This window comes from Ictidomys tridecemlineatus, chromosome 5 (genome assembly GCF_052094955.1).
Source record: "Ictidomys tridecemlineatus isolate mIctTri1 chromosome 5, mIctTri1.hap1, whole genome shotgun sequence".
NCBI classification, from domain to species: Eukaryota; Metazoa; Chordata; class Mammalia; order Rodentia; family Sciuridae; genus Ictidomys; species Ictidomys tridecemlineatus.
Window position 1 is genome coordinate 192,853,731 of NC_135481.1, and position 16,830 is coordinate 192,870,560.

Sequence of the window (16,830 nt, forward strand, 5' to 3'; positions counted from 1 at the left end):
TGAGAGTGTGCCTCCGGGACGGTGGGCGAGCGTCCTGCCTGGGGCCTGAGCTGGGGCCAGCAGGGTGGAGGGACTTGTCCTCTGGACCCTGTCCTGCCTTTCAGGGAAGTGGCCCAGCCAGATTTCCCAGTGGACTGTGGCACCGGGCCAGGTTGCCACCACCTTAGAGCTTCAGACAGTGTCGCTGGCTCCGTCCAGGCCCAGGTCAGTGGGACGCATGCCCAGGGTGGACAGATGCCCAGGCAGCAAGGGATCCTCTCCTCCCGAGGACAGGAGGGTCTCTGTGTCCCCCTGGGGTGTTCTCCCGAGAGCTGGACTGCCTGCGCCCCGAGCTGTTTCCCGCCCTCTTTCTGTACCCACAGCTTCCCAGGGGGAATAGCAAGCTTTGGAGCAATGAGGAGGAGCGAGAGCCTTTATTGAGCACTTACTGTGTGCCACACTGGTCCTCAGAGCCACACACACGGGCGGGCTTGCGTGTGGGCAAGCACACGGGGTCCAGGTGACCTCCTGGGCTCAGCAGCCCGAGTTCCGCAGTTAGGACTTGACCAGGCGGTGGACCCCCAGCCCCCGGCCTGAGTCCTCGGGGGTCTCTTCTGGTTCCTGGTGGCAGAGCCAGGGCAGGTGGGCCCAGTGACTCCGCAGCTGCCCTGTGGCTCCGAGGCCTGGGCTGGGAGGCAGCCGTGGTGCTCTCGGCCCCAGGCTGCAGCTGCGTGCGCACACGGACACTCGAGGACAGGGCCCAGGGCCACATGAAAGGAGCACGCCCCGCCTTGACGGGCAGCGGATGGCCACTTGGAGGCAGTTGAAAGGCAATCCCGTGAGGGGCGCTTCGTCACCTCCTGCCAGGGGCACTTCCTCCCTTCAATGGTGGGATCCTTGAACCTCTTCCAAATGGCCGGGCCAGCGGGCGGCTCCCAAGGGCCTGGGGGTGACAGACAGGGTCCTGGGGCCGCGCAGTCCCTTTGAACTGTCCACGGCTGCTGCCTCTTATCTTGGCGCGGTGGCCCTGGGCCGGAAAGGGAAGCGGGAGGAGAGGGCTTCTCCGGGCTGTTGTGTGTGGTTCTCGTTAAACGGGCCGCGGGGCGTTGTTGTCTCTTTTCAGCGAAGGGATGATGGATGGCCCTTGGCAGCGCGGTCGCTCGCCACACGCGATGGCACAGGCACGCACACGCTCGCCTGCCCGCTGTGCCCCTCCCAGGAGCCGCCCCGAGTCTCACAGGGCCTGGTGCAGCCCCAGGCCCTGCACTGTGCCCGCTCTCAGGCCGTGAGGTCCCTGGCCCTGGCAGGCGGGGGATGCATGTGATGGGCTTGGAGGGGCAGCCTGGCACCTGGGGGGGGCCTCGCAGCGCGGGGCCTGGCGTCCTCTGGCCTGGGGCGTGAGTGTGGGGTTGCGGGGCGCTCCTGGGATCTGGGCCCGGGACAGGAGCAGCGGTGGCATGCAGCAGGGCAGGAGGGGCAGGGCGTAGGCCCGGGGCTCGGGAGGGTGTGGGTCTGGTGGGTGGGCAAGGCGGGGGCCAGAGCGGCCTGGGCAGCAGGGCTGTGGGAACAGCAGTGCCCTGAGCCGTGTGCACGGAGGCCACTCGTGCCCTGGCCCTGGGGGGTGTCTGCTGGCTCCTGAGAGCGGTGGCTGAGTGTCCCCTGCGTTTCCCGCAGTCTGTGCTCCCGAGGTTTTTAACGTCTGTGACATCTGCTTGTCGGGACCCCTGGGTGGTGGCGGCTCTTCCCAGCCCCATGCCAGTGAGATCACACTGGGGCTGCAAGCCACGCCATGAAATGGGCAGCACGCATGCCAGGCTTTTCCCTGGTACCCGTCACCATGGGGCCTGGTAGGCACAGCCGCGCAGGGAGACTTGGGGACAGGGGCAGGCACAGCCGCGCAGGGAAGGCAGAGACTGTCCTGGGGGCTACATGAGCAATCGCCACTTTTAGTTCTGAAAACTACATCAGAATGTGGCCCCGGGTGGTTTTCTGGGTCCCCCTCTGGGTACTGGGCCTCTCCTGGGCCCACGGCAGAGGGCGTCTCTGCAGTCCTTCCCCTGGACCCTCGCAAGTCCTGGCCGAGCACCTGCCGTGTGGGCGCTGCCTGGTGGGACTCTCTAGCAGCCTGAGGATGATGACCTTTGGGCTTTGGGGACAGCGGCTTCTCACCAGGGGCTCCGACGTGTCCTGCCCTTGTGTGGCACCTTCTCTGGTGGACTTTCATGCCAGGCCATGCCCTGCCAGCCGGGGCTCCCTGGGCAGGAGGGCCTGCCCCGTAACTTTGTGCTAATCAGCATTTAAAAAAATGTTTCTTCTAGTTTGGATGGACAGCGCACCTCTCTTTATGTGGGGCTGAGGGTGGAGCCCAGGGCCTCGCACGTGCCAGGCAAGCACTCTGCCACCGAGCCCAGCCCCAGCCCCTCCGTCAGCATTTTGAACACTGATCACTACCTCAGTGGCACCTTTGTGTGATGGTGTCATTTATGCACACCTTTGACTTTGCACCTGGGAGTCCTGATTTCCTCCTTAGGTGGTGACGTGGAGCTTCTTTTGAGATAAACTTCTGCAAGTAAGGACAGGAATTAAAGGTCTTGTAACTAACAGTTCAGTAAAAGACCAGGACTGCAGCCGGAGAGCGGCTGGTGACCGTGGTTGGTGGGTGTCCTTTCCTCCCGCTTCAGAGACCACAGTTGTCAAGAAAGCGGGTCTCGGGGGCAGACCTGCTCTCTTCCTGGCTGTGTGATCTTGAGCAAATTGCCTACCCTCTCTGTGTCCCGTCTTCTCCTGTATGAAGTAACAGGACCCGTGTCTCGGGCTCTGGGGACGGAAGACGCTGCTGTCCTCGTCATTGCTGTGATCCGAGTGTCCCTCTGCTGTGCACATCTCCCCTGGAGTGGCTTCTTGGGTAAACAGGCTTGACAAGTATTTGCTGTCCTGAATTGTAGATGTCTAGGAAGCTGCCAGGCCTGGCACCTTCGAACCAGGAAAAAGCAATTCGGAAACCAGACAGAGAGCAAGCAGCAGTTTTATTTCTAGCGACACCGTGGTGGCCCCGTGTGTGTCAGACAGAGTCCCCCCCCCTCCTGGGGGGCGAGTGGCAGGGCGGAGGCTGGTGCAGCCACGCCGGGTGTTCCTGGGCCTCTCCTCTGGGACGGCGTCTTCCAGACGTGCTCAGCGCCCGCTTCTCAAGAGTCACTTTTCGTGAGGGTTTTGTACGCAGCCGGGGAGACCCAGAGTGCTGCCGCTTGCCCTGGGTGGTGCAGGGGAGGCTCCCCTCACCGGCATCTTATTCCCAGTGCAGTGCAGAGGAGGAGGGCGCGTCGGTATGGAGGAGGGGATGTGACGGTGATGACATGGTGGGACTCTTGGGCTGGGTTTGGTTGCATCTTGCAGAAAACCCCCAATAGCAGTTGCTTCAACAACCAAGAATTTGTTTCCTTTTTTTTTTCTTTTTGATACTGTGGGGTTTTTTTTGGTACCCAGGAGCACTTTACTATTGAGTCGCACCCCCAGCCCTTTTTATTTTTTGAGGCAGGGTCTTGCCAAGTTGCTTAGGCTGGCCTCTAACTTGTGATCCTCCTGCCTCAGCCTCCTGAATTGCTGGGAACCCAGGCACACACCACCACGCCTGCCAAGAATTTATTTTCCTATGAAGTACGTCTAGAGATGAGTAGTCCAAAGAGCGAGGAAGTCACCAGGAATCCTGGTGCCTTCTGTCTTCCTGTTCAAGGTCATCTCGTGGTCCAGAATAATTGTCAGAATGACGGTCCTCATGTCCCCATTCCAACCAGTTAAGTTTCAAGGAGGAAGGGGAACAGGGCAAAGGGGCCCACTGCCCAGCTCAGCTTGGGTCAGGAGCCTTCCTGCAGTTCCTCATGCAGTCCTGCTTCTGTCTCATCAGCCACATCTAGTAATGTGGCCACGTGCGGAGAAGGCCGAGTATAGACTCCTGGCTGGGCTGGCGGCCACCTGAGATAAACCCGATCCTATTTCAGAGGAAGGGAGAATGGATAATGGATGAGAGCAGCGATCCCCACAGATAGCCTTAAAGACACGGCAGCACGGTTTCCCGGGGCTAAGGTGGGGAGGGGAGTCCTTCATTCATCATCTGGATCTCCGCAGCCTGTGGTCTGCAGAGGGGACCCTCGGACTTAGCAGGGTGGCGGGGCTTGGGACAGGTCCAGAGGGCAGGAGCCGGGTAAGTCCCAGGGGGAGGCAGCCCTGGGGCCTTTGCTGTCCACCTGTGTGAGCTGCTTCTTGGAGGCGGAGACTCCTCCTGCAAGCCCCGCCCCCGCCCCGCCCCCTGCAGCCCCAGCACCTGCCACTTGGGCGGCTCCTGGTCCGCTTCTCTGCAGTCAGTGAGGAATGAGTGGGTGGGACCGTGGCTTCCTCCTCTGCGGAGCCCCGAGGCCTCTGGCTTCTCTGGATTTCGTAGATGGAGCACAGAGCTGGGAGCCCCGGGCGTGAGGCCCTGAGGTCCCACAGGCGGGTGCTCCCGGTGCTGAGCCAGGTGCTGCTGCCGCTGTTTTTAGGGGGCCTTTCCTTACGATAGAGTCATATGTGGTCATTGTGGCTGCGTGGATTGATTAATTATTGACTCCCTTGAAGGGGTCCAGTGGAGGAGACCAATGACAGACCCCCAAGAGGTTGAACTGTACCCAGGGTCATTTTCGGTGATGGAGCATCTTGGGGGAAGGAATAGGTGACAGAGAGAAAGTGGGGGGCTGGCTCTGTTGTGCTGGGTCCTCCGGAACAGCCTTTCCACGGAAGGGTCCGTCGAGGTTGCTGTTTGAACGGTGGTGAGGAACCAGGCGGGTGGGATTCCAGGCCAGAGCACTGCAGGGGGAGGGAGCTGCAGGTGCAAAGGCCCTGTGGCGGGGAGCTTGGCCTTCAGGGTGCAGCTACCTTGTCTGTGTGGTTACCTGCAGTGAGCCGCAGGGGACAGCAGCAGACAGTGGCCAGGGCAGCACGAGCTACGGGGCCGCAGAGCGTGGAGTGAGTTTCATTCTTCACACGCCGGGCGGCCATGGTGGGGGGGGGTTGAGTTGGGGAGCAGCAGGATCTCCTCTGCTTACTGCTGCTTGTGGAGAGGGTTAGGATGGGGCGAGGGCGGGCAGAGAGAGGAGCAGGTGTGGTGCTGCGGCCCAGGGAGGGCTGGGGGCAGCGGGCTCAGGGGAGGAGGAGCGGTGAGGATGGAGTCGGGAGTCCTTTGGAGGCGCAGTGGGCGCTCCTGATGGACAGGAGGCCCTGGGCGCAGGCGCTCTGCAGAAAGCCGCTCCCCGCTCCCGTGAGCTGCGCTGAAGAGTGGGTCCCACTGGGGAGATTTTGTCCCCCAAGTGACACTCGGCAGTGTCTGTGGACACGTTGTCACAGTTGGGCAGAGCTGGTTGCTGGCATCTAGTGGGTCAAGAGGCCAGGGTGCTGCTACCTGGCTCCATGGCCGCCCAGGGTGGGCCAGGCCAGGCCCCCACAGAGACTCGGCAAAGACCCCAACTCAGTCCCCAGCGGCCACCCGTACTGCTGGGGGTGAGGGGTCCTGACTGATGGTTCCTGAGTCCCGTGTCTTAAGTAAACCGTGCGTCAGTGGTGGTCCCAGATGTTCCCAGCTGTGTGGCTTCCCTGTGTCCCCACGGTTCCTGTGCTGGGACCTCATCCCCAATGCAGTGGTACCGAGAACTGGGACTTCGAGGAGGTGGCAGGCCACGGGGGCTCTGCCCTCTGCGTGGACCAGCGCTGGCCTCCCTGGCGTGGCTGGGCCCGGGGCGTGGGCTCCTGAGCTGGGGGGGTGGCCTCGCTCCTGTGAGGGGTCCTGTCTGGGGTGCTCTGGGAGCCGCGCAGCTGGACGAGCTGTCCTTCATCTGGAGTTGCCAGCCCCCCCCACCCCCCAGGGCTGTGTGTTGATTATTCTGAAGATCAGCTCCCGGGTCCCCTCCCCGAGAGGCGCTGAGCTTTGAGTGTGCGTCTGAGGAGCCTGGATGGGCTGGGAGCTGCCTTCCCTGCGGAGGTGAGTCAGGCTGGCGGCCCGGGCCTCCACCGCGCTGAAGGGCCAGGTCTGCACAAGAACAGGCTCCTTGTTCCCGGGTGATGCGATGTGTTGATCTGCCAACGTCCTCTCCCGTCAGGTCGCGACAGGGCCGCCCGCCGCCGTCTAGCCGAGCTCAGTGGGTGCGTTACGCAGAGAGCCTCCCACCCACCCTTTGAAACCCAAGAAATCGGATCTCAAAATCCCAAAATAGAGTGCGGAAAGGTACACATCACGTCTGCCCTCTCCTCTCGCGCCCCCCTCGTGGCAGGAGTGACTCAGAATTCTTGGTCTGGCTCCAGAGACCTGCGCAGGGTGGCGCTGGCGCTGGCGCTGTGCGGGGAGGGCGCACCTTCCCGGCCGGTCTCCTGCGCATCCTGAGGGATCCTTTCCAGCTCTGGCCGCCGTGGGAGTGGAGAGGCAGAGCGTGTGCCTCGTCCAGACGTCCCCGTCTCGGGTGGACGTTTACGTGAAGCGCGACTGCAGTTTCCCAGGGCCTCTGTCTGGGTGCCAGACGGGGCTGCCCTGGGCCTGGCGCGGTAGGATCTGTCCACAGGCGGCCATGCAGGGGACGGTCAGGGCCAGGCGATGGCAGGGGTCCCACGTGCATGCTCCTTCTCTCCTCAGCGGTCCCCAGGTCTGGTCCTCTCCCCTTCCTGCTCCCAGGGAGATGCCACAGACAGTGGGGACCTTGTTCCGCGGGGTGGTGCTGAGCGCCACCCGGGAACTGCTTTGGTGCTCTCCTCGGCCCGGCCCGTCTGGTCTCGGGGTGAACGGGTGGGCAGCAGGGACATTGCTTGTCTTTTGCTGTCACCTCGCTGTCCCCATAGCATTTCCAAGTTGCTGTCCCCTCCACTCAGTCTCAGGATTGTGAGCTCCACTTTTCCAGCCCAACTTTGTCTCCTCCTGGGCCTTCCAGGGCACTTGGCCGGTGTGATATGTCTCCTTCACGGTGAGACGTATTCCTGCAGCCTGGCTGGGGAGCGGGCGTCCAGGCAGACTGCGAACCTGGGCACTCCCGGCCAGACACAGTGAGGTGCCTTCTCAGGGCACCGGGGCTATTGATCCATGAGGGAGCCGGGGACCGGATCTATTCCTTTATTTACTCAACCAACATAGATTGAATAGCTGCTGCCTGCCCAGTACCATCCAAGGAACAGGACGCAGTGACGAGCAGGCCCAGCTTCTAGCACGGCAATAGAGACCACGAGCCAGTGTGTAAGGTAACACTTGCCCCTAGGAGGAAGCAGGAGCCAGGGGAGCTGTGCGTTGGTCAGGCTACTGAGAGAAGGTCCTGCATCGAGGCAGAGACCAGGAGCATCGTAGGACCAGCCATGAAAAGACCCAGTGGAGGAGTGTTCTAGGCTGAGATGATGGTGTGTGCAAAGGCCCTGAGGTAGGAATAGACTTGGCCTCTGTGGCTGGACCACGTGGAAGATGATGGAGGAGATAAAGCTGGTGACATGGACGGGCCAGGTTTTGTGGGCCATAATGAGGATTTCGGATTTTGTTCTACGTGCACCTGAAGATCACTGTATTTCATACCTGAAAGCTATCCTTTGAGATTATTTCTCCCAACTACCAAGACAGAGAATAGAAATTTTTTAATAATAATTTTTTATACCTTTATTTATTTATCTGTGGTGCTGAGGATGGAACCCAGGGCCTCTCACATGCTAGGCGAGCGCTGTGCCACGGAGCCCCAGCCCAGCCCCACTGCTGAAAGTCACCCATGCACAGGTGAAAGCGTGCACAGAAGTGAGCTCTCACTCACTCACCGGGGCCGCGCAGAACCCTGGGTCCTCCCCACAGCCCGGAGGAGTGCACCGCCATCCGGCCACGCACAGGGGGAAACCAAGGCCTGGAGACGCAGGCTGGCCTCCCTGCATGATGCCGTGAGTGCGGTGCCCGTGAGAGTCTGGAGGCCGCGCTCCAGGGCCTGGACCTGGACGTTGCTGCCGCCCTGGCTCAGCACGGGGCGCGGCAGGAAGGTGCTTGACGGGGCCTCGTCTGGCTTCTTAAAAACAAACAAAGAAACCCAGCTGCAGCCAGGTCGCCCTGTCGGCTGGGGAGGCCTGCGTGTTTGATCCAGGACTTGCCGGCTCATCTCCTGTGTGACTCAGTCGCTCTTGGGCGCAGGAACCAGAGAGGAGGGAGCCTGCTGAGCCAGGCTGAGGGCTTCTGTGGACGGAGCTGGAGGGGCGGGCGGGCTGCGCAGGCCAGATCCGGGCTCTACCCAGGAGGGAGCCCCGCGGTCCGAGTCTACATCCAGAGGCCCTGGACTGCGGGTGGCGGGCCTGGGTGCAGCCTCTGGCCCCAGGCCCTTGGGGGACCTGCTTCACCCCGATCGCTGCCCACCGGGCCTCCGGCTTCCCCGGGTTTCCAGTGCGACATGGTAATTGGAAACAAATTTAGCGTGTTTCGGGCGTCAGGCCCCTCGCGAGCGTGCTTGCTGTGTGGTAGACGGGTCTGTTTTTCATTTCCAGTGATGTGAGAAATACAGAATGACTTGATTCTTAATTTAGCACACGAAGGGAGGCTGACTCGGTCTGTTTTCAGGCCCCTGCGAGACATCCCGTTCTCTTCTTGTGGCTCCTCGTGTGATCCCGAAGCGCACCACGGCTGGGGGCGGCCCATCCCGGGTCCCTGCGGCTGTGGGACCCTTACTCAGGTGGGGGAGGCTGGGAACATGGCACACGTGGCTCCCTCTTGCACCGTGTCCTGGCTGCGCGCTGGGTACAGGGCAGCCCGGGAGCCAGCTGTCCATCATCCGAATCCTGCCCACGCTGAGCAGCACAGGCCTGGGACACTTTGGTCCCCGTGGACCAGTGTCACTGGACACTCAGCTCTGTGTTGTGCAGACAGAAGGCGCACAGAGAAGGCGGCCACCCTGCCCGCTGCGCCGGCCCTGCGCCACTCACACTCTGAGCGCCTCGGGGGGCACGAGGCTCCACGTGGAGCAGATGAGCTTTTGCCCGGGGTGGCCATGTTGTAGTGGACAGGTAGAGGACAGTGGAGCAAGCCCTGCCACACCTGGTGGTGACGGGCCTGGGGGTGGGGGGTGTTGCCGCGTGGAGCTGGGGATGGGGGGAGGGGAAAGGGTGTGGGAGCCGGGGCGAGGGGTCCTCTGGGTTCAGACTCAGTGGGAAGAGGGGAGGCCTGCGCACCTGGGCAGGAGGGGTCCTGAGACCCCGGGCAGGAGTGTGCCTGGTGTGCGCCTGGCCCTGCTGAGGACGAGCCAGGGTGGCAGCCACAGAGGGGGTGGGGGACGGATCAAGTAGGGTCCTCCGGGACAGGCTGGCACTCTGGATTTGGGGTCCAAGGAAGATTTCTGCTGTTGAAGGGATCTGGGCACAGGAGGGACACGCTTCAGGGGCAGTCCTGAAGATCCTTAGCACCCTGTGGAGACACTGTGTGGCTGGAGGCCGGGGTAGAGGCAGGGAGGCCAGGGTAGAGGCAGGGAGGCCAGGCCCCCTCCTCACCTGGGGCACCAGGTGGAGGAGATGGAGGAGGCGAGGGCGGTGGGAATCAGGACAGGGCTTTGGATGGGCCCTGCGTGGGCTGAGGCAGAGGGGGCTTGTGTTGAAGTGACAGATACAGCTCCTCACAGGGACGTGGAGTGCCTGTGGGGTTGCTGAGATGAGTCATGTCGTGCACGAAGCTTGTCTGGCACACGTGTGTGCACAGCTCACCCTGGCTTGGGGGCGGAGCGGGGTCAGGGGGCCGGGTCTGAGCTTCAAATCTTGCTTCAAAAAAAGTGCAGGGTTTGGGACCCGCGTGTGTCTGTAAGACTCTCCTCTCCACGTGCCCCGGGCCCTTGGGAATCGCCGTAAAACACACCCCGTGGTGGCCCTTCCTTTCCTCAGAGTGAACGCTTTGAGGACGGTACCAATTTCCTAATATTCCTAATTCAACAAAAACGCTACTTAACGTTGTTAATGTTTGATTTTTAGCAAAACCCAAAGCAGTGTGCTTGGCCAGCTGCCATCTGGTAAATGAATCCCACGTTTCGGGCGTGAGCGGCCCAGTCGGGAGCACCCGGCCCGCCCGGCTGGGCTCCCGGCCTGCGAGGGCGGGCGGCGCCATTCTCGGTCTCCCTCTTTCCCGGCCGTGACCGTGGGCTGATCCTCTGGGTGCTGGCCAGAGGTGGCAGCAGGCCCCGCCACCAGGCAGCCCAGGACCCCGCGGGCACAGCACCAGGCAGCCCGGGTCACGCCTTCCCCTGAGGGTGTCCTCGGCCTGGGTGGATGTGGCCATCGTTGGTCAAGGAGCCCCGTGAGGTTTCTCATGGGATGAGACTTAGTGGCAGGGAGACGGCCACACTTCACCATGAAGGAAGAGAAGTGGAAGGAAGGACCCCAGAGGTGTGCATCTGCGCCCAGAAGAGAGGCCCGGGGAGGGGGGGAGGGATGCGGGCAGGGAGGGCCAGGGGAGGCGCTTCAGCGACCCACAGAACGGGCACCGCGGCCCGCGACCCGTCCTGTGTTTCAAAATGGCTAAAGGTAGGTTTCAAGTATTTGCCCAGTAAAACTGAGTCGCCTGAGACTCAGCTGGATCTGGTCGTTCTGCCGTGTGAACGCCAACTCCCACGCTGCACCCCAGTGTGCACTTACACCTTTATCAGGGTGATTACAATATGTAGAGGTAAACTGAACAAGAACTGGGGGTGAACAGGAGGAGTCGGAGGCGGTGTTTTTCGATTTGGGCGTCTGTGTTTCCGGCAGTGAGTGGACTGTTCTTGCTTTGGTAACAGGAGAGAGGGACAGAGACTGCAGCACGGAGGGGTCTGTCTCTGCATCGGACGGATCCCCGTGGGAGGCCTGGGCAGTGCTGGGGTTTAGGGGGGAGTGAGCGGCGGACTTTCCGTACTGTGGGTGACGGAGACGGGACACACCTGGGGTCGCCTCCTCCTGCCTGCCTGGGCACAGGGACCAGGCAGAGCGCGGGCTCCGGGGCACGTGGCCTCTTTCCCCTGGACCTGGTGCAAGCCTGACAGTGAGGCTGTCACCCGAGTGCCTGGGAGCGGGGGGGTCGTGGCCAGTGACTGGACCCCGCTGTCACCTGCCCAGGGAGGGGCTGCTCACGGCTGAGCATGGTCACGGGGTCCTGTCCGCCCTGGCCGCGGGCATCTGAATCTGAGGAAAAGCCTTCCCCCGGGACGGTGCGCGGAGGAAGGCGTCGTTTATGAACTGGCTCCGGAGACCGGGCAGGGGGTGCGGGACTCACACCCCGCGGCCCTCCCCGAGCTGAGGTGACGGAGCCCAGCCAGCAAGGGGGGAGCGGAGCGTCCACTCAGCCGCGGGTGGAAGTCGGCAGCATGCGGGTTCCAGGGGCTGCAGCGTAGGGCGCCCCTTCTTCCCGGAACTCCTAAGCCGCAGTCGCCCCGGCTCTCCTCTCAGCCGCAGGAGGGGCTCCTCTTCCATTGGCTGCCACGCAGCTGCCACCTCCCAGCAGGAGACTGACCGGCAGGCCTGGAGGGACCCTCCAGGAGACCCCACCTTGGCGGGAGCGGGAAAGGCCGAGGTCTCCCTGCTGCGGGGTCAAGGAGGTGGGACCTGAGGTCAGAGCGCGTCCTCTCAAGGCCTGTGTTTGCAGAGCGGACGGTCAGCTCTGTGAGAGGCTGGTGAAGGGCCGCGCGTCCCTCTCCATGAGCTGTGAGGCCGACGGCGAGCCTTCCTTCTGCAGATGTCGGGCCATCCTCGGATGCCCGTGACTGAGGTTCCCGTTGGTGCGGAGAGCTCGTGTTCAGGTGGACGGGAGGGCACTGAGCAAGGGAGCAGCCCGGCAGACGGGGAGCACTTCAGATGGTGACGAAGGAGGCAGCTAGCAAAGCCTTCCTTCAGCTCTCCAGGAAAAAGCCCTGCTTTGAAGCGGTTGCTAATTTTTGTGGTGGAAATGTTACCATCCTGGCTGGGAATGTCGGTGCTAAGTGATCCAAGGGATGTCCGTTGGCTCTTCAATTGCTAAACATTGGACACTTGGTTCTTGCGAGGTTGAAAGAGCTGGCTCTGGCATTGCGTGCACCCAAATAATGTGGTTTGGGAAAGAGCTGAAGATCTGAAAACTAAATGGACAGCGGAAGAGTTATCCAGGCAGAGATAATGGCTTGTGCAAAGGCCCTGAGGTCAGAATGGGCTGGGTTTGTCCAGGGAACCAAAGGAGGGCTGGTGTCCCCGGAGTCCAGCAGGATGGAGGATGGAGGAGACAGAGGCAGGCCACCACTGAGTTTGGGTTTTTTATTCTAAGGCTGCAGGGAGTTTTTGGAGGGTTAACCAGGGGAATGCCTGGATCTGATTTGCATTTTTAAAAAGAGCATTGAGCTGCCCTATGAATACGGCAGGAGGTAAGCCGGGCGTTGATGGTCCCCCACTGATGTGGTGGCTCGGGCTGGTGTGCCAGCAGAAGAGGAAACAGAAGCAGCTGGACTCAGGGCCACGGACGTGACAGGTTTATCTCCAGGTGTTCCCTGGCCGTCTTCCAGGCGTCCGCCCAGCGCGCTGCCTGCCCTTGGCAGGGAGCAGGAGGCAGCCCAGAAGCGCCGGCCCCGCCGTCCCGCCTGCTTTTCTTCCCGTGCGTGCCCAGTTTTCCCACTCCTGATAAGTCAAGCGGAAGAGATGAGCAAACATATTTATCTTGGGTTCGAATGAAAGGCAGGAAAACAAAACAAAATCTCTTCAGCGCTACCCTCCTTCCCTTTGATTTCTGCCACCTGGGCTTCAGATTAGGGCCTTCTCCCTGGACTTTCATCTTCCCGGGCCTCCTGGGCGGGTGTCGGACACTTGTGTCAATGTGGTGGGTGGCAGCGGCAGACGGAGACGAGCCTCATCCCTTATCGCCCTGCTCTGCGCCTCTCCCGGCCGTGACACAATAAAGAAGAGGATGAAAGGACTCGTCTGTCCAGACTGGCCCGGGTCCAGGAGAGTGATGATGGAGATGTTCTGTATTCCTGCTGTCCACGATGGTGGGCGAGCCCTTGAAATGTGGCTAGTGGGACCCGGACACTGGATTTCCAATTTTGTTTAATTTTGTAATTAAAAAAGAGGTTTTTTTGGTTTTGTTTTCAGTGCTAGGAATCAAACCCGGGGGCACTCTACCATTCAGCTATCTCCCCAGGCTTTTTTTACTGAAGTCAGGATCTTGCTCAGGTTGACCTTGAACTTGTGATCCTGCTGCCTCAGCCTCCAAAAGAGCTGGGATCCCAGGCCTGTGCCACCGAGCTGGGAATCCTGTTTGATTTTAATTAGCGTGTGTGTAGCTAGTGGCTCCTGGGTTGGGCAGCACAGAGCTAGACGTGGGAAGTCACCCACGGCCTTGGTGGCTCTCTTTGTTTTTTAACCTGTGACTGGAGATCCTGCTGAGTTTCCTGGAACTCGGAAGAAGAGTGGGATCTTAGGGAGCTGTCCCTTGTCAAAGAGCCCTTCAGTTGGCAGAGAAAGGACTGGAGGCAGGAGAGGGTGACATGAGGGGCCCGGCTTCCTCTGCTGTGAGTGGCAGGAACTCTTCATCAGACTGGAGGATCATCATCTTGACCTGGGTATTTAAAACTAATATTAAATTTCCCCAGTTTTCAGCAGAACATTCTTCCTATATCATGTGCATGATGTCAAAGTCTCCTCTGACCTCCTTCTCAATCCTGAGCTCCTCCTCCATCTGCTGGACGTGGTCATGGTGTGGTCAGTTTGGAGCGCATCCTTCCATACCTTTTTCTATGGCATAAGTAGAAGTGGATGAGCGGAAAACGTTCTGCATTGTTTTATAGGTTGTAGGTTTTGACACATGGTTTTTCTTTCTTTCAACAAGGTATGCTGGATCTTTCTGGGTCACTTCATAGATCTACCTATGATGAATAATGAAGAATGATTTTTTTTTTCAAACCATTGTGTGTTCTTCTTTGCCTGGGCCTGTCATCTCAATCCAGCCTATTGATAAAACTAATTGTTCATTATTCTATTTGTTTTAGCAAACATTTTTTTTTTTATTTATCTGCACGCACAGTGCTGCTGTAGGGTGCATGCTGAGGTTCATGGTTACTGGGTCGGAGAGTGACTGTTTTTAAATCTGTGTTCTTATTGGCGCTGCTGTTCAGCGCTCATGATGGCAGTTACGCTGGGTTATACTTCTATCAGCTACGCGAGCGCACCTGTTCCTCCACAGTCTCCAAAGCTCTCGACGTTGCCAAGTACCTCTGTGTATGCCAATCCAAGAGGGGACAGGTGGTGTCCTGTGGAGGCTGGATTTGTGCCTGTTTACAGCCACACAGACCCTCTCTTCTGCCCGTGGCTGCTTCCCTGTGGACTGATTCCTGGCCATGTTTCTGTCGCGCAGTTTTTATCACTTCATCCAGCACACGCGTCCTAGTGTGCCTACTGTGTGCCACGCAGTATTCTAAGTGCCAGGGATCTTTGTGTGCAGCCAAACAGAAAACATTCCTGTCTCATGGATGGCAGTTTATCTGTGGGAAGAAGACTGAGGTTAACCAAAAAAAAAAAAAAAATCAAGAAAAGAGAGTGTGTTGGGTTGAGTTTGGGGAAGGAGGAGGAGGTGGGAAAAGCCGGGAGAAGTGGCGCCCACGGCCTTTCTCCTGATTACCGGCAGCCGTGTCAAGGGCTGCTCCCGCCCGGGTTCTCTCTGTGCCCGCTGTGAGGCCACGCTGCCCACAGCCCATCGCTGGCTGCGTTCAGTGCCAGCCTTTCTCAGGGACTGTGCTGCTCTCTAGTGCATCCTGTCTTGAGGCTGCTGGACATTCCGTGTTGAGGGGATGCCTGTGATTCCCGCGGGCGGTCCCCTCTGGATGGGCACCTGGTGGCTCCTGGTCTCTGTTCGTGGTGACCCTGCAGCCCTCCCGGGTTCCCTCTGCTGTGCCGGAGCTTTTCTGGTTGTCAGACGGGGGCCACGGCCGCCTGCACATTCACGATCCTGTTTTCTCCCCGCAGCTGCACGGCTACATGGAGAACAAGCCGCTGGGGCTCCAGATCTTCATTGGGACGGCCGACGAGCGGATCCTCAAGCCGCACGCCTTCTACCAGGTGCACCGGATCACGGGGAAGACCGTCACCACCACCAGCTACGAAAAGATCGTGGGCAACACCAAGGTCCTGGAGATCCCCCTGGAGCCCAAGAACAACATGCGGGCAACGTAAGGGCGGCAATGCCGGGCAGGCGCCGTGGCTCTGGATGGGAAGCCGCAGGGCCAGGGGGCGGGACTGTGGAGGTGCTAAAGGTGCAGCGGTGGGCGGGGCCTGTCCTTGGAGAATGGGGAGCGTCCACCCTGGGAGGGCACCTGGCAGGGGACCTGGGTGGCCTTGAGGAATACACAGGGCCACAGGATAGACAGCTGGTCCGAGGTGGCCCAGGGGCCGGGACAGGGGACATGCCAGGGTCTTACCTCTGCTTCTGTTCATCGTGGAGGGTCCTATGTCCTCTGCCGTTTCTGTCAGTTCCTAGTCTGTGGAAGACCCACGCTCATTTCCAGGTTTAAAGTGTTCCATGTGGATGCTTTCCTGGGTCTTGGGAGGGACTCATGAATCTCTGTGTTACATGATTTGGGGGGAGGTTCCGTTTATGTCCATTTTAAAAAATGCATTTGGCTTAAAGAACTTACCAGGCAGCAACGCAGAGGGCCCAGCTCCCAGGCCAGCGTCCTGTGGTGTAGAGAGGGTCAGGCTGCACACGCCTGGACTAACCCATCTTCTCATGAGAAAATAGATCCAAATGTAGGAGAACGGCAGGAAAGGGGCAGGGAACTCCCGAGAGACGGTCACTGAGATGGAGCAATTGTTAACTTTTCCCCATTTGCTAAATATACCCCTTCCTTTCCAGTCCTCCCTCCCTGAGCTGTTTTGAGACTTAATTGCAGGTTTTAGGCCTTTTAAATACCTCAGTGGGCCTCACCTAACAACAAAGGTGCTCTTGCACAGCCCAGCACATGGTCAAGTTCAAGGGAGGAGACCTTACCCGGCTCCGCCCTCACCTTGGCCAATGGCATATTTGAGTTTTTCAGATACTTTTGGGAGTAGCAGGGTTGGTGCGAGAAGGTCCCCTAGGCAAGTCGATTCCCTGGGGAATTTCTCTTCAGCCACATCTTGGGGCACATTCCGGCTGAGGTCCCGTGGGTGTGTGGCAGGGCCTGTCCCCAGCGGCCAGCTGCACCCGTGTATCCAGAGAGCTGCGGAAGGTGGTTTGGTGGGTGACCCCTCCTGTTCCCCAAGTCTCGGGGTTGTCAACCGGGCTGTCCGCTCCTGCAGCATCGACTGCGCGGGGATCCTGAAGCTGCGCAATGCGGACATCGAGCTGCGCAAGGGCGAGACGGACATCGGCAGGAAGAACACGCGCGTGCGCCTGGTGTTCCGCGTGCACATCCCCGAGGCCAGCGGCCGCATCGTCTCCCTGCAGACGGCGTCCAACCCCATCGAGTGCTGTAAGTGGGGGCCCCAGGTGGGAAACCGGGCTACGCCAGCGTCCACCCTGGGCAGGGCACCTGTCAGAGGACCCGGGAGGCCTGCTGGGCCGCACAGGGCCACGAGGGTTAACGGTGGGTCCACGATGACCCAGGGCCGGGACAGGGAGCGAGCCAGGTTTTTATCTCTGCTTCTGTTTACTTGCGGAGGGTTTTGTGGCCTCACAGGAAATTAAAAAATAGTACAGCTGATGGGGAGCTGTGGCGTTGTTTGGAGGATTCGGAACATATAAATGCTCTTGTGGTCCTAGAAGGGGCCCATGCGGTTGGCGTGAGGGCCCTGGACGCGGTGTCCCTTTCTCCTTCTCCTCCTCTGCCCTTTCAGTGGGAACATCAGCTACAGGACAGCGCCTGGCGTCCCCGGGCTCTGCTG

The 16,830-nt window shown here is 60.1% G+C and overlaps 1 protein-coding gene across 3 annotated transcripts in view; it reads left to right on the top strand.

The window, feature by feature from the left end:
- The window catches only part of Nfatc2 (nuclear factor of activated T cells 2), a 115,167-nt gene that overhangs the window by 37,521 nt on the left and 60,816 nt on the right, over nucleotides 1-16,830 (top strand). For all 3 annotated transcript variants that reach the window (XM_078051906.1, XM_078051905.1, XM_078051907.1), the window contains exons 4-5: nucleotides 14,935-15,137; nucleotides 16,246-16,418. In XM_078051906.1, coding sequence (XP_077908032.1) covers nucleotides 14,935-15,137; nucleotides 16,246-16,418 — 376 coding nt within the window. The remainder of the gene's footprint in view (nucleotides 1-14,934; nucleotides 15,138-16,245; nucleotides 16,419-16,830) is intronic.